General features: G+C 47.7%; 8 protein-coding genes across 8 annotated transcripts; 4 read left to right on the plus strand and 4 right to left on the minus strand.

Annotated features, from left to right (window-relative positions):
- Positions 1–2,761: 2,761 nt before the first annotated feature.
- On the minus strand, positions 2,762–4,030 carry ATNIH1004_005481 (protoglobin family protein; the record flags this gene model as incomplete). Its single annotated transcript, XM_033570135.1, has 4 exons — positions 2,762–3,389; positions 3,464–3,762; positions 3,806–3,906; positions 3,991–4,030. 4 exons carry the CDS (start codon positions 4,028–4,030, stop codon positions 2,762–2,764), a joined length of 1,068 nt encoding a protein of 355 aa, XP_033426167.1.
- A 1,989-nt stretch (positions 4,031–6,019) lies between these two features.
- On the plus strand, positions 6,020–7,168 carry ATNIH1004_005482 (putative peroxisomal dehydratase; the record flags this gene model as incomplete). Its single annotated transcript, XM_033570136.1, has 5 exons — positions 6,020–6,139; positions 6,191–6,239; positions 6,304–6,624; positions 6,684–6,777; positions 6,829–7,168. 5 exons carry the CDS (start codon positions 6,020–6,022, stop codon positions 7,166–7,168), a joined length of 924 nt encoding a protein of 307 aa, XP_033426168.1.
- A 133-nt stretch (positions 7,169–7,301) lies between these two features.
- Positions 7,302–9,330, minus strand: ATNIH1004_005483 (uncharacterized protein; the record flags this gene model as incomplete). The annotated part of the gene is made up of 7 exons (XM_033570137.1): positions 7,302–7,787; positions 7,967–8,664; positions 8,778–8,794; positions 8,855–8,944; positions 8,995–9,018; positions 9,079–9,149; positions 9,214–9,330. 7 exons carry the CDS (start codon positions 9,328–9,330, stop codon positions 7,302–7,304), a joined length of 1,503 nt encoding a protein of 500 aa, XP_033426169.1.
- A 1,055-nt stretch (positions 9,331–10,385) lies between these two features.
- ATNIH1004_005484 (uncharacterized protein) lies at positions 10,386–11,399 on the plus strand (the record flags this gene model as incomplete). Its single annotated transcript, XM_033570138.1, has 1 exon — positions 10,386–11,399. One exon carries the CDS (start codon positions 10,386–10,388, stop codon positions 11,397–11,399), a length of 1,014 nt encoding a protein of 337 aa, XP_033426170.1.
- A 1,545-nt stretch (positions 11,400–12,944) lies between these two features.
- Positions 12,945–13,610, plus strand: ATNIH1004_005485 (glutathione S-transferase family protein; the record flags this gene model as incomplete). The annotated part of the gene is made up of 1 exon (XM_033570139.1): positions 12,945–13,610. One exon carries the CDS (start codon positions 12,945–12,947, stop codon positions 13,608–13,610), a length of 666 nt encoding a protein of 221 aa, XP_033426171.1.
- Positions 13,611–16,495: 2,885 nt separating this feature from the next.
- On the minus strand, positions 16,496–17,247 carry ATNIH1004_005486 (uncharacterized protein; the record flags this gene model as incomplete). The annotated part of the gene is made up of 3 exons (XM_033570140.1): positions 16,496–16,880; positions 16,940–17,073; positions 17,125–17,247. 3 exons carry the CDS (start codon positions 17,245–17,247, stop codon positions 16,496–16,498), a joined length of 642 nt encoding a protein of 213 aa, XP_033426172.1.
- A 2,474-nt stretch (positions 17,248–19,721) lies between these two features.
- ATNIH1004_005487 (glycoside hydrolase family 88 protein) lies at positions 19,722–21,006 on the minus strand (the record flags this gene model as incomplete). The annotated part of the gene is made up of 3 exons (XM_033570141.1): positions 19,722–20,184; positions 20,236–20,440; positions 20,490–21,006. The coding sequence occupies 3 exons, from the start codon at positions 21,004–21,006 to the stop codon at positions 19,722–19,724; spliced, it is 1,185 nt and encodes a 394-aa protein (XP_033426173.1).
- A 2,417-nt stretch (positions 21,007–23,423) lies between these two features.
- ATNIH1004_005488 (beta-ketoacyl [acyl carrier protein] synthase domain-containing protein) lies at positions 23,424–24,748 on the plus strand (the record flags this gene model as incomplete). The annotated part of the gene is made up of 5 exons (XM_033570142.1): positions 23,424–23,865; positions 23,919–24,058; positions 24,115–24,191; positions 24,259–24,278; positions 24,330–24,748. 5 exons carry the CDS (start codon positions 23,424–23,426, stop codon positions 24,746–24,748), a joined length of 1,098 nt encoding a protein of 365 aa, XP_033426174.1.
- Positions 24,749–24,967: the final 219 nt, after the last annotated feature.

Here is a 24,967-nt window from a genome sequence, read left to right on the forward strand (position 1 = left end):
TCTAGGAAACAGGCTATAAGAACTTTTTCCGATCGCATGGTAGCCGACCGGGTTCGAGCAAGAGGTCTACACATAGCCCGGAAGTTGGAGCAAGAAGACTGCAAGAAGCATGGATTCCACCGCCATTACATATAGGTCGTGCTACATGAGATACCGGGACATGGCGCGGGAAATTCCTCACTGAAACGACGCCACGACATTTCAACTTCGATCCCAACAATCCGCCCCTAAATCCCATTACAGTAAGCCCGACCCATGCTGTATCTTCCAGGCAGACCTGGACTGGGATATTCCAAGACCTTGCGACCACCATGGACGAGTGCAGGGCAGAGCTTGCGGGCCTTAAGGTGGACGGAGATTGTTATTTCCAAGAAGGATCCACTATTTGCGTTCAGACAGACGAACAATTGAAGGTGCTTAGCTATGACACCTTCTGCCACGGGACCCTTCCCATGTAGACGGACGACAATCTCGTCGATCGTGATGGGGCTCGGTGATACAACACAGTCAGCGATCCCCTGAAATGCAGAGATGAATAGCCTTCCATGGTGTTCTTCGTCACGGTCATTGTGGTTGATCTGGAATATGTCGAACAAGAGAGTAGTGAAAAATGCCAAAAAAAAAAAAAAAAAAAAAAAAAACTATGGCCATCTTTCGCCATGTTTCGAGATGAACACAGTAGTATTGAACCTCAAGACATGCCAGGTGGGAAGTAGCCAATGCGCACATGTAAGAACTATAAGTATTGCTGCTGTTGAGCTATCACAGCAGCGCTGCGGAAGATCTCCTGCGCCAGGAAGGTCTGTCTGTTTGATGTAGAGAGCAACCAGCGACCCATTCCGATTCTTGCGGAGCGTTTAAGGACATGGTACACAAACTCGTCTGTCAATGTGAAAATATTTGATTTGTTCCCTGAAAGATTTGTAAGCCTGAGCGAATTTGACTAACATCACCTTGAGCTACAGCATATATTATTGGGTCTCTAGTATCGGCGGCAAGCAGCAGTGCTTCGTTGGAAGGCACGTAAATTTGGAATCCGAAAGCCTCCCCGACCAGCTCTCAATTTATAGATAGTCAGCGCCTCTGACGGAAGTGGGTATTTTTGTATTTACCTGAAACTCTCCATTTATTGGCGCATCAGATGACATCTGCGCCCTCTTCTTATAATAGATATAGTAGACAATTGATTGCAGTTTCACTACCCAATGGTTTTGGCTGTGCGTGTGTGGTAAATGCAGAAAGAGCATTCTCAAAATCCCACAGAACCACAGGAAATTGTCACTCACATCTGCAGGATATTTGCCTTGCATCAAGAGCAGCAGATGAGAGCAACCCCCCAGGGTAGTTGAGCCGCTTTACGAAGGCACTAGGCAGAGAGAGCGCCACCCTAAGAAAGTCTGATATTCTTATCGGTATAATTTTTAACTTAGGAGCGGGAGAATCGAACGGCATCGTGCAGGCTACAGCCAATCATACCTAATAGTCAAGAATAAACTCCACAAAGTTGATGATGCAAATTAAGGCCGCAATAATGGATCCCATCACTCACTTGGCGAATGCATCTCATCCGTGTCTCACGATAGGAGGAGCCATTGAGACATACAGCACTTATTATACACCTTCCTCTTCCTCTTTCTCTTTGTCAGTTCAAGAAATAATGCCAGCTGGATCCACCACAGCATATCGTGGCTAGGATGATAAAAGAGGTGTGCGTTGATCTCTGGATGGTGGAACGTATAGACACGTGACTGTGTCCCTCCTATTGGTCTGCGTAGACACAAGGATGCCTAAGGAAACAGCCGTCATTCCTAACCAAGGCAAAACAACCATGGTCTTGATTCTCTCGAAAAGAATCGTTCGTATCGATGTATGTACACATCTATCTACTACGGGCTTATTCCTATGGATCCCAGTGCGATTTCATGTACATTGCCTCAGGCTCCATTCCTGTGCCTGGATCGCTCGTGGTGGCGCAGAGCCACAGAAACAGGTTTATATACAAAAGAATTGAGATCGAAACCTAGGACGTGTCCATTTACGTAATAAGCTCATAAGCTCATGCCTGGACGTTCTTAATACATCTGGTCCAATGGTCCGTCTGCAGTCTGGACGATTCAGTCATTTAGCTCTTCCCTAACCTCTTTTACTGCCCTCTCGGTTTAATTCTATCTCGGATATATGTTCAATCGCTACGGAGTATCCAAACTCTATCCCTACCAAACTCGGTCATTGCGGAGGCTTTAACGTAACTAATCAAAGATTGATTATCAATCATTGGAGATGGCGGGTAATGACTCCACCGATTAAACTAGTAGAGATCTGAAAATTCGGCCTCTGCGACTTGCAGTATTATTGTCGGCCGCGCCCATTCGGTGGATCCTACAAATCAAATAAATTCCGTGTTGGAGAGGCCAGACTCCCTGTTCTCGTTGCTCGAAATTTCCGATAAACGGTTGCTGACAGGAAAGACAGGATGGATGGTTCCGGTCTGCTGTATACGTGGTTCTTCTCTGATTTTAGCGTAAAAGGGGAACGAAACGGAGTAAGCAAACTACGTCAATAGATCTCCTGCTCTGTAAATACAGAAATCGCAAATGTGCATGAACCGAGACGCATACCCACAAGAATATGACTAGATTTGAGAAGTCAATCTACGTAGTCAAACGGGTGGGTGGATCTACGCCCAAACAGCGATCCAAGGTTCCTGAGCAGGCCTCCACATGGCGGAACAAACATTAATTCTATCTGTATCATTACATTCTTAGTATCCGGCTCTTTTCAACCTGTAATCGGGCTTCTTTCCCCCCGACCAGATCTTCGTCTCAAAGGCCTGCGCTGGAATGCGATTTGAGAACGGTGACACTACCCCGGGCGAGACGGGAGCGGCGGTGATGATGGTCGTGCGCTGGACACTTTCGATCGATGAAGTCGTCGACAAGGTGGAGGTAGTCTCCGAGGGACTCCGTACTCGTCTCAGCTCAGTATTCCCTCGGCTTCCGGGCACACTGAAGCTATCGCTTATGGAGTGTTGGTCGGATTGGATTGATTCCGCAATCGAAGCTGTGATAGACTCTTGATCCCTCTCTTTTACTTCCTCTCTCCCCTCTGCCGTCTCTTCTGTTTTCTTCAGCACCTTGGGCGGTCCGGGCACCACCCCTGCGTCAGTGAACTCCTGCCCGTCGCGAATATAATATCGCGAGATCAGATCATTTTGGATACAGAGCATCTTGTTCATCGACCGGATGAGAGAGAGCCGGAATTGAATCGTCATTTCCGGGTGGCAGGAGATGGTCTCGAAGAACAGGTCCTGCACGTATCCTAGACAGACATTCATGTGCATGTATTCGATATTTAGCGGGTGTAATAACACCTTGCCGGTATGCATCTTCCTGTACGTAGGCAGAATGCTCGGTCAGTACATATTACTGGCTACCAGGAGTAACAGCGAAACGGAGACACTCACCCGACTTTGTCCAGGTACTCCCAGTACCCCGGTTCGGACGGATCGGAACAGAGTCGCGTCAAATACCACTTCCAAAAGATCTTCCTTCGCTGCACATGCGGGCTGTCGATGGTGAACAAGTCTTCGATTTGGGTTTCCGATGAGGTGCTTCTCGTGCGTAATGCGCGCGCGGTCAAGTCGAACTGAAGCATCTTTTCGTAGAGCCGATGCGCTAGGGTGGGGATGGCGGCCTTCAAATACTTTGAGCCCCGATTTAAAATTTCAATGTCATCTGTCATGGGGGTGTCAGGAGAGCCGTTCTTCCCACGAGTCACTGCTCGATCTCAGCCAGAACCCACCTACGGTGAAATTGAGGAATGCATGTAGATACTTGATGCGTTTGGTCAGGTCTGTGTATAGTTCCTGCCGTGTGGCATGTCTGATGTCATCGCCCATAGCGGGGGCTGTATCCATCCGTGGGAAAGCTTGTGATGGGCTATGGATATGGTTGAGATATAATTAGTAGGGTCCGGCGAGCGTTCAAATACAATCTAGGGCTGCACTGCGTCCGGCCGAAACAGCTGACATGTGACCTGGAGGAGATTAAGAAACAATTAAAATGAAGTCCAGGCGGGAACTCGATCTGCTGTTCGCTTATATGGAAACGCACAGGAGTTCCTTGAATGCTTTAGTCCTGTTTAACGGCCAATGGGCTGGTATACGATTTGCTGTATAGCCTGGGAAGTGAACCAGGAATCAGTTCTTAACTGGCTGGCGAGGATCCACTAACTCGCGAGATTTAATTTATCGTACATCCCGGCGTTTTCACCAAGAAGCTAATTGCCCACGATTCAGCTGCGCCGCAGCCCCTGGATAATTTCATGCGTCACCGAGCTTACTCATTGAGCCCACGCGAGCCAAGATAGATTAGTCCGTGGGGGAAGATCGGCCTAAGAAAGCTCCAAGATTTTCGGTTTCTTTTTTTTTTTCTTTTTTTCAGCCGCGTGCGACGGCATTCTGGAAAATTTTTGAGTTGACAAGCAAGAAACTCGTCGTTCCTGCAGATTGCCCCGATGGCAGCCATGCTGTATTGTACTGTCTGTGGATATGGCCACGCAGGCGTCCTGCGAGCATCATGCCAGACGCGTGCATACACAATATTTGGAAGAAAATCTAGAACGCGAGTTGACCTGGATCGGCCAATTTCGGATGCCGCATCATCGGAGAGTCGGACACCAAGCATGACCCGTTGCCCCCACCGCGCCACGCCAACGGCTCGCAGATGAGGAGAGGAATAATTAGTGAGTCAGGACATGATTCAGCGCGATATTTTAACCCGCCCGATCCAAATCTTTGCTAGGGACGAGGCGCTTTGGGACTGTGAAAGTTGCCTAAACAATTGCCTTGTTCAGGGTTAGCGCCGTCCTGGTTGGGATTTGATCTCTTCGATAGTCTATACACTAACCCGTTCCTCGCCAACTCTCATTGCTTGTTGGACGGAATGTCCACGTGGATTAATACATAGACTGATAACCGAGTAATGGAGGACCCATCCGTACGAGCGTTATCTAAAACAGTCCCTCCCAGTCTATGGTAGAGTGCCAATACTAGAATTTAGATCAAATGGGATCTTGTTTTAGACAATTGTGTACCGATTCGATTGAACCAGGGCTCTTAAATGGCGGGAAGTCCGTTCGCTATATTCCCGCATCAGTGATGCAAGCTATATTTCCCCGTGTTTCGGAGTACTCCGTACTCTGTCGGGTATATTGCCATGCCAATAGCAGGATCGTTATATAGATCAGGCCACTGTGCTCGCACCCTTGGAGGGATCGGCTCCTGGTGCGCAAAGCCTCCATTAGGATGAGACAAAGGAATGTGAATGCTTCCTTTGGCAGCCGGTACAGCCTCAGGATGCGCCATCAACCCTTTATTCGCTCTTTGACCTCGTACACGGTACGGAGTCGTTGGCATATTACGGTGGAAATGACCCCTTTCCTCAGAGTGGCAAACAGAGCTATTTATCTTTCCCTTTGATTGGGTGGCCTGACGAGAGCCTCGAGCATCCCCCGCACTTCGTTTAGCTATTTCCTCTGACTGTGTTCCGGGAAGTCTGATGAAATCTGACCCCTCTGGAATGATACCCTTAGTCTATTGGGTTCGTCATGCGCTGTAATAACCCCATTGAACTGCGGATGAACTCAAGACTCCGCCTTGTATTAGAACAAAAGATCACACAGGGTTGACACGGTCGGCCTCGAATATCTGACCACAGAGACATCGTGGAAACATGGATCCAGACGTGAAACACGCCGCAAGGGAGGTTGACAGAGATAGAACGAAGACCGTCACCCGGAGATGCTCCCAGAGACATATCAAGCGAACTGCCGATGGATTTGTGATCGGCCAAGTTCCAACCGTCCTCGGTTCTTGGATCTGCCTCGGTTCTCCGCATTCGCGCATAGCGATCATCATCTATGCCATCCTTGACCTTCGTGATCTTAATCCTCTTCTACACTCCGGTTGATGTCTGTATCCATCCTATCCTATCCATCCATCATCGAGATCAACGTGACCATGTCTGCTCCCGGAGTCGGCCACCAATTTCCCGCCCAGGAGGTCTCCTGGTTTAAGCGTGATGCGCTACTCTTCGCCAATAGCATCGGCGTAACCTCCGACGAGCTACACTTTCTCTACGTACGTTCTCCACGGGCGCAATTCTACTCAATGCTAATCCCATGGAAATAGGAACTTCATCCCAACTTTGCCGTCTTCCCAACGTACCCGGTCATTTTGCGTGAGTGTGCCCCAGATCCGATAACCAGGGAAAATCTGCCCCAACTAACTAATCTCGCGGATAGCATTTAAACTCGCCGATCAAGAAGTCACCGACTTTTACGCCCGTCAAAAGAATGACCCCATCCCTGGCGTGCCCAAATTCGACTTCCGTCGTGTCGTCGATGGCCAGCGCAAACTCACCGTTTTCAAGCCCCTTCCGCCCACCAGTGCGGGGAAGCAATTCGAACTACGAAACAAGGTCGTCGGGGTCTACGACAAGGGGAAGGCCGGGTCGGTGATGGACACGGAGCAGTCCATCGTAGATAGACAGAGCGGAGAGGTGTATTCGAAGGTGCAGAGCAGTGCGTTCTTCGTTGGACAGGGGAACTGGGGTGGTCCGAAGGGTGAGTCTCCTTCCCTTTGTTTCTTATGAGGAGGTTAAGATGCTGATGCAGTCTTCTAGGACCGAGCACTCCCAGCTTCCCGCCACCGGAAGGCCGCCAACCAGATGCAACTCATACCATCCAAACCACCACAGAGACGGCGCAGCTTTACCGGTGAGTCCGTTCAACGGAAGAGACGTAGAACGTCCCATCTAACGAGACTAGGCTGAACGGAGACTACAACCCCCTCCACGCGACGCCTGAACCTGGCCAGAAGATGGGCTTCGGCGGTGTCATCATCCACGGGCTCTTCAGCTGGAACGCCACGGCCCATGTTTTGCTCCAGCGCTTCGGGCGTAGTGACCCTTGGAACTTCAAGGAATTCCAGGCGCGGTTTGCCGCACCGGTGAAGCCGGGCGACCGCCTGGTGATCGAGATGTGGCGTACGGGGAATGTCACCGACGGCTTTGAGGAAATCCGCTTCGTGACGAAGAATGGTCAAGGGAAGGTCGTGTTGAGTAACGGTCGGGCATTGATCAGAGACAAGTCGGAGGCGAAGCTCTAGGATCGTTAAAATTGATCCCATTATTGTATGTTAGCAATGAGATTGAAATATACTTGTTCTATATAAGGATGGCCCCTACTGGACCCTTCAGCAATCATCAAGCCACAGCTTTAAGCAGCCACTGTGTAACACATCACTGGGCTGTAATCTCAATCACCGGTCCGTGGTAAAACCTGTGAGCCCGCAGCACGTAATAGGCCACGGCCAGTAGAATCGTTCCCATGGTGCCCACCACGCTGAAGTTCATATTGGACGCATGGACGGGGATTTCCGTCGGCCAGAAACTGAAGAAAACTACGATGGTCATATGGATCACCGCGTATCCATTCACAATGATTCCCCAGGCCCCCGGGACGTGGAAGGGCCCCCAAACGAGCTTTGCGCCCGGCACATTTTTCTGCATGCCATCTGTCTCGCCGAGGTCGGCAACGGCGCCGGTACATCGTCGATAGAGGAGCATCGCAGCCACAATTAGGTAGGAAAGATACAAGCCCGACACGGCCATGGAGAGGACACCATTCAGAGCGACACTGGATCCGATGTTGATGAGGCCCAGTAGACACGCGATGGTCATGGTGACGAGGATGGAGTAGATGGGGAGGTGGGTATATGAGGACACCTGTGTAGATTATAATCCAAATTAGTGATGACTGCCTACGCAACGAAAAGATATAAACAGGAAAGACACACATGGCTCCATAGTCGCCATCCTGGGACCCCGCGATCTCTAGCAAACGACCAGAACTGGCGCGAAGTACAGGCCAACGTGCCTAGGACTGCGCAGATGCTCATGGTTACCAGCACTGCGCTGAGTCCCAGTCCACCAGAGGTTGTCCCCATAGCCTGGTGGAAGATTTCAAAGTATGGGTAGCCTGTCGGAGAGTCCAAGGCCTCTTGTACGTCACCCATGCAAAAGAGAACGGCGACCAGGATACTGAAGCCAAGCGTTCCGTTGATCGCGACACTGAGGATAATGGCCCGTGGAATGGCCACCGCGGCATTGTTGCACTCTTCAGCCATCTGACTGGAGTCAGCCCATCTAGTTCCGCTAATCTGCGGGGTATGGTATTGTAGGAATGTATCATGGGTTGGGCCTACATGGACTGCAGCATCGCCTCCAGCAAACGCAAAAACACAACCTATCATCCCGACGAAGAAAGAGATCCCATCAGTAGGCAGATGGCCACCATTCCGAAAGTCCGTGAAGACTTCTCGTGCTGATTTATGGTCGGCTTTCGAAGTCAACGCGACCACAATGGCGAGAAACCCCCCGAGATGGAGGAACAGGATCAGAGTTTCGAGACGAGGAAAGAATTTTCCCCCGACCACATTGACCCCCACGGCGACCAAGACCACTGCCCAGAGAAGAAAGGTGCCGTGCCATGGTTTTGGGTTGTAGTGAGAGTGGGCGAAGATTACGGCGCCCTGTACCTCAGTACCAGCGAGATACGAAACGGATGCAAATGCTGCCTGCCACCCGATCAGAGTCACCCAGCCTAGAGATATTAACCTGAATCCTTGAAAACACCGTAGGCATGCCAACCCGTAATGTAGCTCATGAATTTCATCATCGATGGCGGTGCTAACATGGCACACCAGTGATATTGACCGCCCGAGGTAGGTGCCCTGGACACGAGTCAAATTCACTCTTCACGCACGCCAGATGAGATGTCATCCCACACTCACATCGACGACAGCTCCGACAGCACGACAAAACTACAACCAGTTCCGATCCAGGCGACAATGTACGCGTAGATTGCGCCCGCAGGTCCTCCACTGTATGCATTTTAGCGACGGGGAAGAGCGCAAAATTCGAGGATCAATACTTTTTTAGAGGGATGATAAATGTGCTTTAACATGGTCAGCGACGCGGCCCAGCGACGGGGCCTATCAGGGGAGATTTAGCCTACTCAAGTAAACCCTCCCAGGTAGCGATGATCGTGCAACTGAATCCCAGGATGGAGAGAAGACCAAAGTTGCGCTGCAAACAATTTGTAAGTGATATTGCCGACAACGGTCCTAGTCGCAAATGCATCGAAACGTACCTTCAGAACTGCCTTTTTTCCGATTTGTGCTAGGTTCGCATCATCTCGATCCGTACCAGAGAGGACTTGGGACTCCAGGCTGGTGGAAGCAGCCTCCCCTTTGGTTCCGGGCCACATAGCGTAGAATGGCGAATGCACAATACGTTATCCACGACTGTATGTGAAAGGAGAGAAAGGGGAGGAAATCATGGGGGCTAGATTCGCATATAGTGCGACCACTTAAATAAAAGAACATTGGCTATCGGGACTGACATCACCCCTCGTTGTGTTCGAGGGTAGCAGTGAAACGTAATGGCGATAAAGCGACGATCGTGGATCGTATGAACTTGGTCCCAGTGTCAGCCAGCTAGGTGGGCTCCATGTGCATCTAGTGTCCCTGAAACCTTATTCCAATTCGCTAAGTTTAGTAGGTAGTAGCACAGTTCATTGGGCCGGTGAGTGAGTCTCCCATTGGCTTTGCTCTCATGCACAGTACATTGGGCATTCTACCAATGCTGAAAGTCAAGCTGGAGACCCGCAATGAAAAGATCTGCACAGTGACACCTATATTATATAGATATGAGACTGATGAAGCTTGCCTCTTGTCGTTATCAGACAATGCTACAATTCTCCCTACACTGTTGGACAGGTAGCGAGGGGTCCTGTTCCCCGACTGCCTCTCCCATCAAAAAAAAATAAAAATAAAAATAAAAATAAAAATAGTCTCTACCCCAAGAAATTTTTTTTTTTTTTTTTTTTTTTTTTTTTTTTTTTTTTTTTTTTTCTTTAGTCTTATGCATGCAGCTGCGGTCAGTAGATTACTGTCCTGCAAGGAGCTCAAAAGGGGAGCTCCAACCGCAGTGCGACAGTCGACAAAACGGTGGTGGCACAGGCAATTTTGGACTGCGATTCCTGACATGAACGGGGGTGCCTGTCTGCAAATAAGATCCTAGCGTGTCATACCAAGTACAGCCATTCGGTGATTCACAACGATGACTTTCTTGGTGACTTTTTCTGTGATTTATTCTCAGAAAACCCCACCCGACCCACACTGTGTCGGGAAATAAAGTCCGAATCCTTCAGTTGGTGATGTGACCGCGGGGAAGCGCTGGTGGCGGGCTACTCGGTTAAATCGCCAATTCTTTAGAAATTTTTACTGGTCTACCTCCGACGCGAAGGCATTCGAGAATACCATGGCGTCGTTTCTCCAACTTCCCCACGAATTGCAAGAAATCATCCTCGAATACGCGCTCATCACACCAGCGTCACCCCCTGTGGATCCTTGGACAGGCAAGGAGAACCGTCAACCACTGCATGATGTCGACTACAAAGCTTGGAGTTTCGGTCCTAACAACACTCTATACGATACGTCCCAGCAGGATGACTTGGCTGGCACGTCTTCAGCCCTACTACGCACGAGTTGGCAAATCCATGAGGAGACGAAGGGCATCCTGGACCGAATGGCACGCCCCTGTTACCTGCTGGACGTGATGATAGTCCACGGTTTGGAGCTGTGGCCAACGTGGCTATCCGTCCCGGTCCTTCGAACTCACCTAGACGAGGTGCGCGTCACGTTTCGCATCTTCGGCCACTGTATTTCACGCGAGGGAATGCGATCTACCTTGGGAGATGGTGGACACAACGGCCCCGAGTGGTGTTTTTACGCATTGCTGGAGCGGTTCCTAGTGCATGGTCCCGTCACATCACGTCAGCCCGGCAAACACCAAGAGAAGAAGGTGTACGTGAAGACGCTGACGATCAACTTTGAATCTGCTGCCGATGAGGAACATCCCCTCCCTCCGCCAGAGTTGACTTGGAAGGACTACTTCCGGTACAAAATGAGGGTTAAGGACGGCCCAGATTTGTCACACTATGCCATGCGACCCGAATGGTTAGCCAACAGCCTGCGTGGCCAAATCGCCAGCCTTCTGGCCCTGAGCTCTTACACAACGCGATACGGTGTCTTCCTATACGAACACATCGGCAGCATTCGCGTCCTGGTAGAGGGCGAATTTGTAGAAGAGTTTGACCTAGCGAAACAGCTGGCACCCATGAAATATGATTGCGACATAGCAAACTTTAGCCGAGACCCAAGTCGGGAGTATTTCTGGAGGTGGAAGAGACGAGCGCAGAGAGTCAGGCAGGAGGCGGGGTTACCGGTGATCTGGGCGGACGATCCAGAGTTTGCAGAGTATCCTGAGGATTGAGTATGAAAATTAGCGAGAGTAGAGTCTTGATGTATCTGTACATAGACACCAAGTGCTAATACTGTATAGATTGGCCTTCTCCATAGAGCTGGCCCAAACGAGCTACTAATAGCAGTGTAATAGTGGTGTTCTTAACACGGTAGATAAGTAAATGCTTCCCGGGCATAAGCAAACAGGGGCATTTCAGTTTCTTGAGATTTGTTGAAACAGGTCTTGGGGTTCATGGCTCAGAAGATCCATCGAGCATTCATTATCCTCAAGCATTGAGTCGGAGACTGGATGTCTTGTGCCGAGTTACTGCGGGGAATAGAGTCTATCCTTGATTTTTGACTTGAAGCTGCACGGAATTTGCTTGGTAGCTAGACGATCCTTCGGAGCCCTGAAAACAAAATTTACCCATGCCTGTAGGTTTCGTACGTCGTCTGCAAGGAGTCGGCATCACCACCCAGTCACGGTAAAGGCTCGGACGGTGTCTGGATGATTGTGCAAATATCATAACATCATGTCATAAGCTGTATCAAGTAAAAAGCCACAGTCCAGTAGGCAAGAGAGTTATTAAGGAAAGACGAGATCCGTCAAACCATAATCCAATGTCGGTCAGCTGAATAGGCATATGAGCTAGTATCACCAATCTTATAAATAACCATAGATCTGCATTAAAAAGTATGTGGTCTATAACATCTGAATCTCTCTGGGAGAACGGAATGAAAAGGTGAAAACAAAGGGAGACAAAAGAACAAAGTCGGATGGAGCGCAGCTGAATAATGAGTCATACTGACCCACACTGGTCGACATCCAACTTCCATCGCCGCGGAGGATCGGAGGAGCTCACATGCCACTGCTGCATATTTGCCCTGTTATCGATGGCTGAAGACGGAAATTATCACTACCGTATAAGATAAACATATTATAGATCAGGTCGACAAACCAGCAGAAATTGATGGGTGGAGGATACAATTCGTGCAGATTTAACTCTTTTTGGCGTAAACACATGAGTCATCACATGGTTTCCTGAGGCTCGTGATGCAGTGTTTACATGACGTCATTCCTCACACTCTCTCTTCAATTCTTCACAACACAAAATGGCAGCCCTAGGCGAGTTGCAGGGGATGACATAGGTCATGGTCATTAGTAGTCACCTCCAGTGCAGTTGTTATTGCTGCGGAAGAACTGCAGCCCACGATCCACCACATCCGACGGAGGTATCTGAGATTACGGCTCTGTTGGGGCCTAAACAGCGAGTACCAAGGCCGGAGCGTCAAACAATGGCTTAATCCCGATCCCGCCGATAAGTCCGGCTCCTGAATTATAAGTATGTTAGTATGGGAGCGGGCCGTTCAGTCGATCTCAATGTGGGGGATAAGAGTGAATTCCTTGGGCAAACCAGAAATATAGTATATTACGATTTGTACGCGACTGGACTCTGAAGAAACATTTACGTCGACCATCAGTATACTGGCATACGATAAACCTAATCGCCTTTAAACTTTCCTCAGCGCATTAAACTCAGCATCGCATACCCTGCAACCCGTCAAACTTATTGTCATGGGTCTGACCGTCCACCATCTCCACCTCTCCCAGTCCGAGCGCATCCCCTGGCTGTGCGAAGAGCTGGGAATTGACTACGAACTGCGGCTTTACAAGCGATCACCTCTTTTGGCCCCTCCTGAGTACAAGGCTCTGCACCCCGCTGGAACTGCGCCCACAATTCAAGATGGTGAATTGACTCTGGCTGAGAGCTGTGCCTGTATGGAGTACATCTGCCATAAGTACGGTCAAGGCAGGCTTTTCCTGCACCCCTCACATTCAGATTATGCCGGCTTTCTCTACTGGTGGCACTGGGTTGATGGCACTTTTCAGCCCGTCGTGATGCGTGCCATGATGATGCGTGCTGCCGGGGTGAGCGACGAGAACCAGTTCATGACGATCACGAATGGCCGTCTCGGGAAAGGGCTGATGGCACTCGACGAGAGACTACGGGACAATGAATGGCTTGCAGGGGCCGAGTTTACCGTGGCGGATTTGATGGTTGTCTTTGTCCTAACAACATTTCGATATTTCTCCCCGTATAGCTTGCAGGGGTACGACAATTTGCTCGCCTACCTCCAGCGCATTGGACAGAGGAAAGCATATCAAACAGCCATGAAGAAGTCTGATCCGGATATGGAACTTCTGCTGGGTCCGGATCCCCCAAAAAAGACGCTTTTGTAGGTGCCTAACTAGACAGCATGATGCTGATCATGATTCCACTCTCTTATAAAGAAATCTGTTTACTCCTCTCTAGAGTATTTCCGATATCGACCTGCCTAATTAGTACTAGTACTAGTGTATGTAGTATTACCACCAGATTCACTTAAACTCTTCAGTAGTTGGCTTGTTTTAGTCGCCCAATCAATTTGTCACAATAACCAGTTAGCCTCAAATTACTTTGGTTAGGCAACGGGCGCGGCTGCTCAGGAGCGTTTTCATTCCCTTCCGTAAGTCTTCTGGGTGGTTGACCATGACGACCCCAACGCACCCAAGAGCTTTCAACTCAGCGCTTGCGTCCGGCTCCCCCGGGCTGTCCACTCTCTGGCGTGGCCCATAATACGCCCTGCGGGTTCGTACATGCCCAGGCTCCCGGGCTAATAGTTTCAATGTTACACCAACTAAGTTCAGGCAACAACAGGTGCGTAATCCAGAAACCAACGAAGAATAGACTGTTGCTACTTGAGTCTCCGTGGTATAAAGAATTAAAAACCGTCCATAAGGTGTTTGCATCAGGCATGTCCCATAATTATTTGGCTCTGAGCAAAAGCTACGAATTACGATTTATCAAGGCGAACAAAAAGTGTTAAATACTTGATTCAAAGACGGTACTCGGCTTGCCATCAGAATTAGTGCTGGAAGCTGCAAAATGCCTGGACCATAGGGATCTTTCAGGTTTCGCAAAGGTGAATCATTCGACTTACGAAATTGTGCAGCGTGAGGTCTATAGATATGGTCAGCCATGCCTTGTTTTAAGTGATAATTACTAATATGCAAATTGCTAACTTTATAAGGGTGCTAAGTCCTACTCAAGAGAAGTGATCTGTCTCCATAGAGCTGCCTGTTATGGGCATGAACAAGTAGTACAGGGGCTGCTCCAGTTCGGAACTGATGTGTATAAACTGGGTTATAACGATTATACACCACTTCATAAGTCAGCTAGTATGGGTCATTCCGGGGTAACTCGAATTCTTATAGAGTAAGGGGGGGATATTAGTTTAAAGAATAGAGATAGCAAAGCACCTCTCCATTATACAGCCGTCGGGGACTTTTTAGAGGTATTTCAGCAATTAATTGACCAAGGTGCTATGATCGGGCGCAAGGATAATAATAGCAACACTACCGTCCATTATGCTGCAGGCTGTGGCCATGTTAAGCTAGTCAAGACACTGGCTAATTTAGAAGAGACGATCCAGGAGATTAATACTTCCGGCGAAACACCTTTACACCGGGCAGCTGCTGGCGTCATTTGGAGGTATTGCAGTCATTAATTAAAAACAGTACCGCAATTAAGGTAAAAGATACTACTAGCTATACTCCCCTCCATCATGCAGCAGATGGTGTGGTCATGTCGAGATTGTTAAGAAACTACTAAACTTTGGAGCGGCTGTTAAAGAGAGAAATAATAAAGGCGAAGCTCGTCTGCACGTGGCAGCTCTTGCCGGCCATTTAGAGGTGTCTCAGCAATTAAGTGACCACGAAGCCCTGATTAAGCTGGTTGAGGACTCTTCACTTTATCTTGCAGCGTTTCGTGGCCATACGAAAATTGTTAGCTGGCTGATAGCTTGCAGCGCACATATTAATTTAAGGAACAATCGTGGTCACACTCCTTTACACGAAGCCGCAATCGAGTTACAACCAGACACTGTTCAGATATTGACCGAATTGGGGGCAATTATCGATGCAAAACTAGTAACAACTTGACCCCCCTTTACCATGCAGTTAGAATCTCCTATCCATGTGTAGAAACTGTTGATTAAGCACAGGGCATATATGGATGCAAAAAAATAAATATAGGGATTCGGCTCCTAAAGTGGCAATTGCTCTGTATGAGAAACAACATATGGAGCATAGACGTCAGCAAGAAATCGACAAAGAATACTGGGAAGAAAGTAGTACAAGTTCGGTTTTTGGGAGCACCGAAATTAATTTTGCTTGGGAGACAAAAAAGGCAATAAAAGAAGCTGCACTATTTTTAATATAACATGCTGGCCATTATGCATCTGAATTATCTGAATTAGAATTATCCAATGCTGGCCTCTCTAACTCATCTGACTCTGACTCAATTGAAGGGGCTTCGACTGATGCTGATACCACCGACTGTTAGTAGTGGGTATTCTGGTGTGTGAGCAAGGCGCAGTTAAAAAGTTCATGGTTGGAGTCCGGAAATGCAAAGGCATACTTGTCTCAGCTAGGTTAGGATTATTGCAATGGCGAATTAGCTTGATTGCTAATACAGTTTTTTTTACATCTTTCCTGCCCTGGGTGTCTTTTCATAATTTTTTTTATTAATGCTCCAACATTTTAGGCTGTATACTTACCAAGAACTGCTTATTAGAACTTGGGAAGTATGCTCATGCCAGTGACTATTATTGATTGTATCGCCTTCCACCACCACTTACTACCCTCTGACCCTCCGACACGGCACAATTTCTCCGGGAAAATGGTCGGTCTATAGAAATCTCAACAGCTCTTTTCTCCATCCATCGTTGAGAGAATCATGCCCCATACCGCCGTCTTCCCTATATAGCAAGTTATGGATGATGAGCAAGATAATAGTATTTTTCCTTTCCTCATAGGACAAAGTGACCTTTCTGATTCATAGGGAAAGATGAGCGACCGTACTGCGCTGGATGAATTTTTCATTCGTGCTTAGATAGCGGGATTATGTCAATTATATTGTTCTAAAAAAAAAGCAAATACAGTATCTTCTTTACAGATTAATTAATTAACGAGTTGAACGACCATTATCCACAGGGTGCACCGTCTCCACCAGTCTCTTTGCCAGGATCCATCCCAGTGCCGGGCCAGTTCCTATGGGTTGATCGCTTCTTGAAGATATACTAACCTTAGACAGCAGCCATGAGTAGAGAAACGAAAGCACCACAGACAGTAATCCTGGCATATCTGGTGACCACGAGCATACTGCCAGCGCTAGTCGGTGTGGCCGTGGCCGTGGCCGTGTCGATGGCAGGAGAACTAGATTCCTTTGAAGTCCTTCCTGCCACAGAGGTAGCAACTGAGTGATCAGACAAGCTAGAAGAGCTAGTCAAAGCCGCAGTGGCAGCCACTGAAGAAACCGAACCAGCAGTGATAGTAACAGGATAGTATTCCATTTCGGTCTGGGCGTACATGTCTGTTTTGACGCCTGGGGAAACGGCACCAGTTCCGCTTACCTTGTGAATACAGGTTGCCGTAGTGGTGCCCCCAACAGAACACCCATGTGAGACAAAACTAGACTTATTAGCTGTCGAACCTTCTGTAGACAATTCCAGGTCCAAACGGGGTCTTACACATCTGACTGTGATAAACTGAAGAACCAGCCCGCTGTCTTGGGGCCTTGAACGGCCGTGAGATCTACCCCCCCTCCACAACCGAATCCGTCAGTCCCATGCCCACATAATGAATAAGTGGTCGCAGCAGCATTCTATCAAAACCCCGTCAGCGTAGACAACAGCATGGAGCACGTCAGACTAACTCCATCCACAATAGAAGCCGCCAACCACTGCGGATCAATCTCCGGGAGAAACATGGAGACAACAGCGTTCTCCGCAGAGCCCAACCCAAGAAGTGCCCAATACACAATAGTGGAGGCTTTCATCTTTTGGTACTATGAGGTTGAGAATAAAATTAAGAAATGAAATTTTTTTTCCCTGAAGGATGCTCGACGGATCTCTTCTAGGTGGTAACTGTCTTAAGCGAACAAGTTTTATAGCCGGGCCCTAGCCCAAGAAGGTATTTGGATTGACTCCACCAACCAACCACAGGGATTAGATTTTCTGTGGATCAATAATACGGAAAATTATATGGAACGATATATTTGGCCCCCATCCCCAGATTTGGTTAGGTACCTATTCAATCTTCAGTTTTCAGCGCCCCCGGTAGTGTGGCAACGCCGCTTAAGCATATCCATAAGCACTCTTGCTAATTTTAATACGTAAGGAGTGTTTTTCTGATCATAACTTCTGAATTTTGCAAAATTTCCATTATTCATCAGAATTCAGTGAATTGGCAGATAAGAGTTAAGTAGAAGGCATTAGAATCAACTATGTATATGTTCACTTATTAGTCCCAGTCACCCACAATCCAATAACCACATCATATAATATATATTGACCGATTTATGAGGATATTCAATAGAATTAATAGTTGATTTTTCTTGTAATATATTGTCTTTTTATTCTCTTTGCTTCTCCGCCAACTGAATCCAGGTAGGAATAAAGTGGCTATACCTAGTCTTCCATCTCTCAGAATTCTACTACAATACCACCATTCTTACATTCCAGTTTGCCACCTGGCAGAGAAATGGTCTTGTTTTGTCGTTGTCTTTTTGCTGGCTGGCTAATAATTTTTCTTCTCACCAGCAAGTTCCGCCTCGATAATCCCAAACTTGGAGGGCTTTCTAACAATTATATTAGTTGCTCGATACTTTTTGCTCTCCCTACCTTTGGTTATGACTCTATGTGGCCCCCTCACAAAGAATCGTGGGTCTAGTGGACTCAAATTTATTGACCTGTCCGAATGCCGTGCAAATGGAAGTCTTCTACAAGGGTGACAGGCCGTTATCCAAACTCATTTTAACCCTGTGAATGCGTGGAATGCCTATAAAACTAAAGCAAGTATACATGCATAGATCACGCTTAAATAGAATAACTGTATTATTCCCATGTAGCTGCTTGTAATATCATTGAAATTTATAAAGGCATTGTACAATCTCATCAGATTTAAATAGCGACTTGTGGGCAACTCGCTCCAGAACGATTGGAAGACTGGATTCAGCAGCGTTTTTAGCCGAGAGGCTACTCGACGCGCCAGCTCTATGCCGTATTGCCCTTGCTAGTGTCTGCAGAGTAGTTGAAATTTAATTCAGGACAGTGTCCAGTCTCCGCAAGTGTTATGAATGGCATCTTTAATTACATGGTGTGCCCATTCCACGCGGGAGGTACTAACTAGATTCCCAAAACTAAGAACATAGTTGGTCCAGGTGGTTATAATCATAATTTTGTAGTTTAGCAGCCATGTTTCTTAATATAGGCGAGAATCTGACAATACTAAAGTGTCCGCTTTGCTCGGAACAACTGCCATGCAGACTCGGAGTCGTTTTCTGATTTCGCGTACTTCACCTGCTGGTGATCAGGTAGAAGATTGTCCCAGGATGCGGTAACTTTGGTGCAGATATCTTCTGCAGATAAACCACGGTCCTTAATAGCGAGGTCTTTCTTGAACTCTGCCTTGCAGTGTGATAGAATATGTTTGAAGACATGCCAGTAGAGATAAGGTGATTAGTATGGAGTAACATCCTCCGGGCTTCTAGAAGGCTGAGTCCAAATCAGAGATAATAGTTGTAGGGAGTGGGCGTCAATTTTATTATATAGTTCACGAACTCTTTTTAAAGCGCACTTAAAACTTTCTGTATTTTTATTATCTAGGAAATAGAAGCCTACAAACAAGGACGGCTAAATTGTTGTGACTTCCACTATATAAAAAGGGTATGTTAAAGCGATTTGTCTTGTAAGTTAATTCCTAAAGCAAAACTGCGAAACTCGACGGCAAGATCTCTAATAATCCTCGGTAAAAACTAGGAGGGTACGATTTTCGTCCTTACCAGTGTAAATAATATCGATAGTTGGAACTGTCTCCAAGCCTCATTAGCAAGAGGGCTGGGTAGGACTAAGTCCATAGAGTCGGCGGATATTTATTCCAACCTAAACGTTAATTATATCGAGCTTAATTACAGGTAGCCCAGTTTTCAAGCAGGCGTCATAAATAGCTGTAAGAGGCATGCCCTTTAACGATTTCAGCTCAACAATTTCTTGGACTCCACGATTCTAAGAAACACTTCGTACAGCCGAGACAGCTCTAGGGTCCAAGACTGAGTCATGATAATGAGGTCTGAGAGATGATGAGATTCAACTGGCTCGCAGTCTTGACAAGCCGACAGAAGTAGCCTCTAAAGGGATTTGTGTGCTGTGATAATTATGGGGTTATCTCACGTATCGAAACGCCCACTGGCCTCACTAGGTAAATAAGAGGCATCTTGATAATAACATATGCCATGCTACAGGAGAACACAACCTACAGTAGCCCCAATCGGAGAAATTGGTTGCCAAATTCCAGAAAGTAGTAGTCTGCATACACCAAACCAGTATTACTGGAGCGAGTACTGGCGTACTCATTATTATTAATCGTTGCGTTCATAAGAATAGTCTCCCAACTGTCTGGCGCCATGGACAAATCTACTGTCTCAGTCACGATTTGCAGAGCATGTTCCAGATATGGGGAGTCCTCGCGGAGGATCTGATGAAGCAAGAGAAGGCCGTTGGCAGCGACAAGACCGGCTGAAGTGTCACGTGGAGGAAGACTATCGCCAACGGTAGGAGCATCAAAGTCCCATGGAGGGACGAAGGGACAAGGTTGTAAAGACTCCTTAAGACGCAGGATAAAGTAGTCGGCTAGGCCTTTTGCTGTCTGCAGAAATATAGGGTCTCTGGTCCACTGGTATGTTTGAGCGTACCCTAGGATGGCCCAGGCTTGGCCTCTACCCAGACTTAGCTTTGCAAGGAATAGGAAAAAAGGAAAATAGTCCTACCTGCTCCAAGTGGACCAGTCCTTGTAACCCTGGACAGTCTCTTGGAATTTAATATCGCCGTTTTCTGGGTTAATGTTACAGCAGTGGAAGGTCGAAAAATCATCTCGCACGATGTTGTGCAGCACGGTGTGTGCATGAGTCGTTGCAATATTGACCAGTGTTTGGTTCCGTGTATGGTAGCCGGCATAGAAAAGTAAATCTAGGTCTAAATACGCTGTTAGATGATGCTACCCTCGTAGTGGAACCGTACATACTGCACATGCTGTCGACAATAACCAAGAAGTTGGACTCTTGATCTGTGATATTATGCCGCTTGTTAACTAGGCTATTCCAACTGCGCAGAGCACGCACTCGGGAGTTGTATCGGGCTGATAAGCTATGCGCCGCTGTAACAATTGCATGGAGGCTTTTGCTATTCCCTGTTAATTCCCAGTCTTTGCGCAGCGCAGGAAGCATCAGAAACCCCATGTCATGGGTGTTTGTTCGGTGGGCCTGCTGGTATAATGGATCTGACCATTGACGTGACATATGGAGAAGGCGCTCATGTACATTGACAGGGCTTATTCCGCCGGCCTGAAACTGGTGTGGGAACCGAACGCTTCTTTCCAACAGTGCATACAGAGAGCCCGGGAAGAAGCCACTGGTCCATGCGGAAATGTCACTGAACACATAGGCCCCTGCATTTGGGTCCGTTCCCGGGACATTATCAGGAAACTTGTCAGGAAGCTGAGGTAATGAGTACCACATGTTTTGATGGGGTAGTAGAGCCATACTTGATTAATCGAACCCGATGCAACCTGCCAAATTTTTGACGTTGTCATCTGAGAGAATAGCTGCGGAATGTTGACGGGCTTCTCACTCTCCGACCTTGGCGATCGCCAGGAATGCAAGGCCTCTATACAGAATGGGAGTGGGAACAATCCCAATAAATGCAACCTCATTTTGCTGTTGGCATATAACATGCTATCAGGTGTCCATCGGCGGGATAATTTAATTTATACTGCGACGTCATGAATCATGCCGTAACTACCGCGCTTGGTACGGCAGCATGGCACTTTAATTCCACCTATAATACAACCCGAGCTAGGTCATGCGCCAATCAACGAGTCAGAGTCAGAAAACCAATATGGTTCACTTCAAATTTTGCGGGGAACGCGGGGAAGACCGGCAAGTGGCGGAGAAGGTTGCAGTCGTTCGCGATGACGATGTTGCACTGCCATTTGAAGAACGATAAACGTAGGATTACATATGGCAGGAAAACGTATTGCATTTGCCTATTCTGTGTCCGATCTGCGTGGCCAGATCTATTCCTTGTACGCTGGTTCGAAATGAAATCTTCTTGCGAACATTCCCGCTCGTAGGAACGTTTCAGCAGCGGACGTACTGGAGACACCAGCTTAGGAAAATAACGCGTGCGGTATATGCTCTTAGGTTAATTATAGTCGACTGTCTGTCATTTTCATGTGGGAGTTGTGGGTTTATAGGGCGTTAATTGACCTCGAGTTCTTGCTTCATTGGCGAAGCGCCTGCATACCTAAACGTTTCAAAGTTGGGCTGCAACAGGTTAATAGAACTTTGAATTGTTTGAATTCGATTGAATTGAATAATAGGTTAATTACAATGCCCTGTGTTACTCATCGCCAGCTAGAATACGTTACTTGTACCTATTAGTAATATTAGCCTAGGGCTGAGAAATGACAGATACCCTGCATACTTCCACCACTCTCACATGTTGGTTTGATCTGGTTCAGAGCTGGCCTTCCACATCTACATGGCGCCGGAATATACTTTTCATCTCTAACTCGCTCCAGAGAAGACCATTTTCCCAAGCTATGATTCCCGCACTGTGTATTGACCATGATGACGTTTTGTATTAGGGCGTGACTGTAAAGGTCAACTCATATACGGAGGTCTCTTATGCTATGATAACTAGCTCGGTCACATTCACTGAAACCAGATATTAATCAGAGAGTGGAGAGGACTTTTGTGCCAAAGTGTTGAGACCCAACGGCGAAAAATGGGTTATATCAACATCCTTTATGGGATGTCTTAGGACTGCATGCACACATTGTTAAATAATCCCACGCCGACAATTGAGAATATATCGTCTTCCTCCGTCCCTAAGGCCTCGCGGTAAACAGACACACACCATTTGTCAATATGGCGAACTTGTCGAAAGCAAATCAGACAATACTATATTGATGTCGAGCGTGTATGGCAAGAGATAGACAATGCATTAATCCCAGTAGCATATAGGAAATGACCGATCGGCTGAACCAGAATAGAGCAGCATCTCCTGTTAAAGTCAAATCCCACTTAAGCTCTGGAAACAAATCATACGAGTGGGTTGAGCATGCCTGAAGCTCTTCGATGGCTCAATCACGGTCCAAGACCGCCTGCAAGGGATGGCGGTGTGCACATTTGGTCGAGAGATTTCCCTACTCACAATCCCCCGGCGATCTTACTTAGCAGCAAGGAATTGTTCGTTTACGTCACGCTGGCCCATATTTCGGACGATTCAAGGTGGACTGTATGATGGAAGAATTCCTAGACTAGACTGGCTCCTGTTATGACTACGCTGAAGTTTACTCTTCAGCTTTCGTACTTCGTTGCCCCCAACCAATTGTTCGAAGCGACAGGTCTATATCTATACATGTATAGTACATACTACAGAAGTGTTGAGAGTAAATTGTAAGTAAAGCCAGTTGGAAATAGAGATAGTCTCATCCCTTGATTGTGATGCGTTGGCAGTCTATGAATGAATATTTGGGCGTCATGGCAGACCGCCCATTCTGCAGGAACGCAAGGGCGGCCTCCATGCATTTATGATTGTGCTAACCCGAAATCCCAAACCACACGCAATCAGGCCAGCCTTGAGATAATATCAGTGAAGTCTAACACGAAGAAGGTAGCATAGAGCTAGCCACGCGCATTGAGCAAGTTATATGGAATCAATCCCGCTTCTCTTAGGAGGGAGCCTATTAACTGCAATTGTGCCTGGCACAGAAAAGTTTGGTAAGTTTTCAACCGCAAGGATAACTATTGCAAAAGCTTCGGCCAAGTCAAAAACGGATAAGAGCCCAGCCGGTGAAAGAAGGGCGAGCTAAGTCAACATCGACCACTGCTCAAGACGCACATGTTGTCCTCCTTGATACGTACGCATCCGCGCCAAATCATACTGCTTCCATATGGCGTTGACTCCAGATACATCCAACTCGGCAGCGACCATGGAGTCGAACCGATTTATCCAAGAGCCTATTGCAGTCGTGGGCATGGCATGTAGGCTTCCAGGGCATAGTGACTCGCCCCACAAACTGTGGGAGTTTCTGATGCGCAACGGAGTTGCGAGAACAGAGGTCCCGGAGTCACGATTTAACCTGAAAGGATTCTACGATGGTACAGATAGGCCTCGCACCATGCGATCACCAGGTGCTATGTTCATGGAAACAGTCAACCCGGCAGAGTTCGATGCTTCGTTTTTCAACATATCCCCCCAAGAGGCTACTGCTATGGACCCACAGCAACGGATATTGTTGGAAGTGATATATGAGGGCTTGGAAAGCGCTGGTATATCCTTGGAGTCGATAGCCGGCGAAAACTATGGCTGCTATGTTGGGGCCCATACAGGAGGTAGGCACCAGATGGTCACCAGAAATCGTCCAGAGAACTTACGGCTGTCCCAGACTATTGGGATGTGTTTTCGCGGGACCCAGATTCACGTCCACCAAACGCCGGGATTGGTGGCTCAGCAACGATGCTCAGCAACAGAGTCAGCCATTTTCTAGACATCAAAGGCCCGAGGCAAGTTAAATCTCTCCACGTGGTAGAGCGTACATACTTATAAATGTCTAGTATGCCGATTGATACCGCATGCTCTAGTTCACTGGTTGCTCTGGACTTGGCGTGCAAGTCCCTACATATCGGAGAGATCAGTGGAGCGATTGTGGCAGCGTCTAGTTTGGTTCTGAAGCAAGTGAGATCCCGCAGTATTTAGGTACTATGTAAACTGACTGCATGCATTAGTCCGGACTACGGTTGTGATGGTACGTATTGTGGCGGCTGGGATGTGGCCAGTTCATGCTGACATAGTTCAGCTGGCGCAATTAAGTATACCCACTCGCCAACTGGACAATGTCACACTTTTGATGCCAAAGCAGACGGATATATAAAAGCAGAAGGGATAAATGTGGTGATCTTGAAACGTCTTGATGACGCTATTCAGGACAGAGATCCCATCCGCGCGGTGATCCGAGGCTCAGCCAACAACCACAATGGCCACACGGCCGGAATTGCCTCGCCAAGTTCTGAAGTCCAGGCTGCTGCAGTGCGTCAGGCGTATTCAAACGCCAATATCACAGATTACTCTCTAACAGCATATTTGGAATGCCATGGAACTGGAACCATGGCCGGGGACCCGGTGGAAGCAAAGGGCATTGCTTCAGTCTTCGCAGCATCGCGGGCTGTTCATCGACCCCTTCATATTGGATCGGTACGAAAGACGTCCAGACGGTGAATAGAAGACTTACTTGTTTCTCCAGATCAAAAGTAATATAGGTCATTCCGAATCTGCCGCGGGTTTATCTGGCCTAATGAAAGGTATCATGATACTTGAAAAGGGAATAATACCAGGGAACCCCACTTTTAATACACCAAACCCAGAAAGCAAGTACTCCCTCAGTTTAAATTCTTAGCATAAATGTTGATCTTAATGTTGGGCAGTTGATTTCCAAGG

Source organism: Aspergillus tanneri (genome assembly GCF_003426965.1).
Source record: "Aspergillus tanneri strain NIH1004 chromosome Unknown AapTan_4_pilon_pilon_pilon, whole genome shotgun sequence".
Classification (NCBI taxonomy): domain Eukaryota; kingdom Fungi; phylum Ascomycota; class Eurotiomycetes; order Eurotiales; family Aspergillaceae; genus Aspergillus; species Aspergillus tanneri.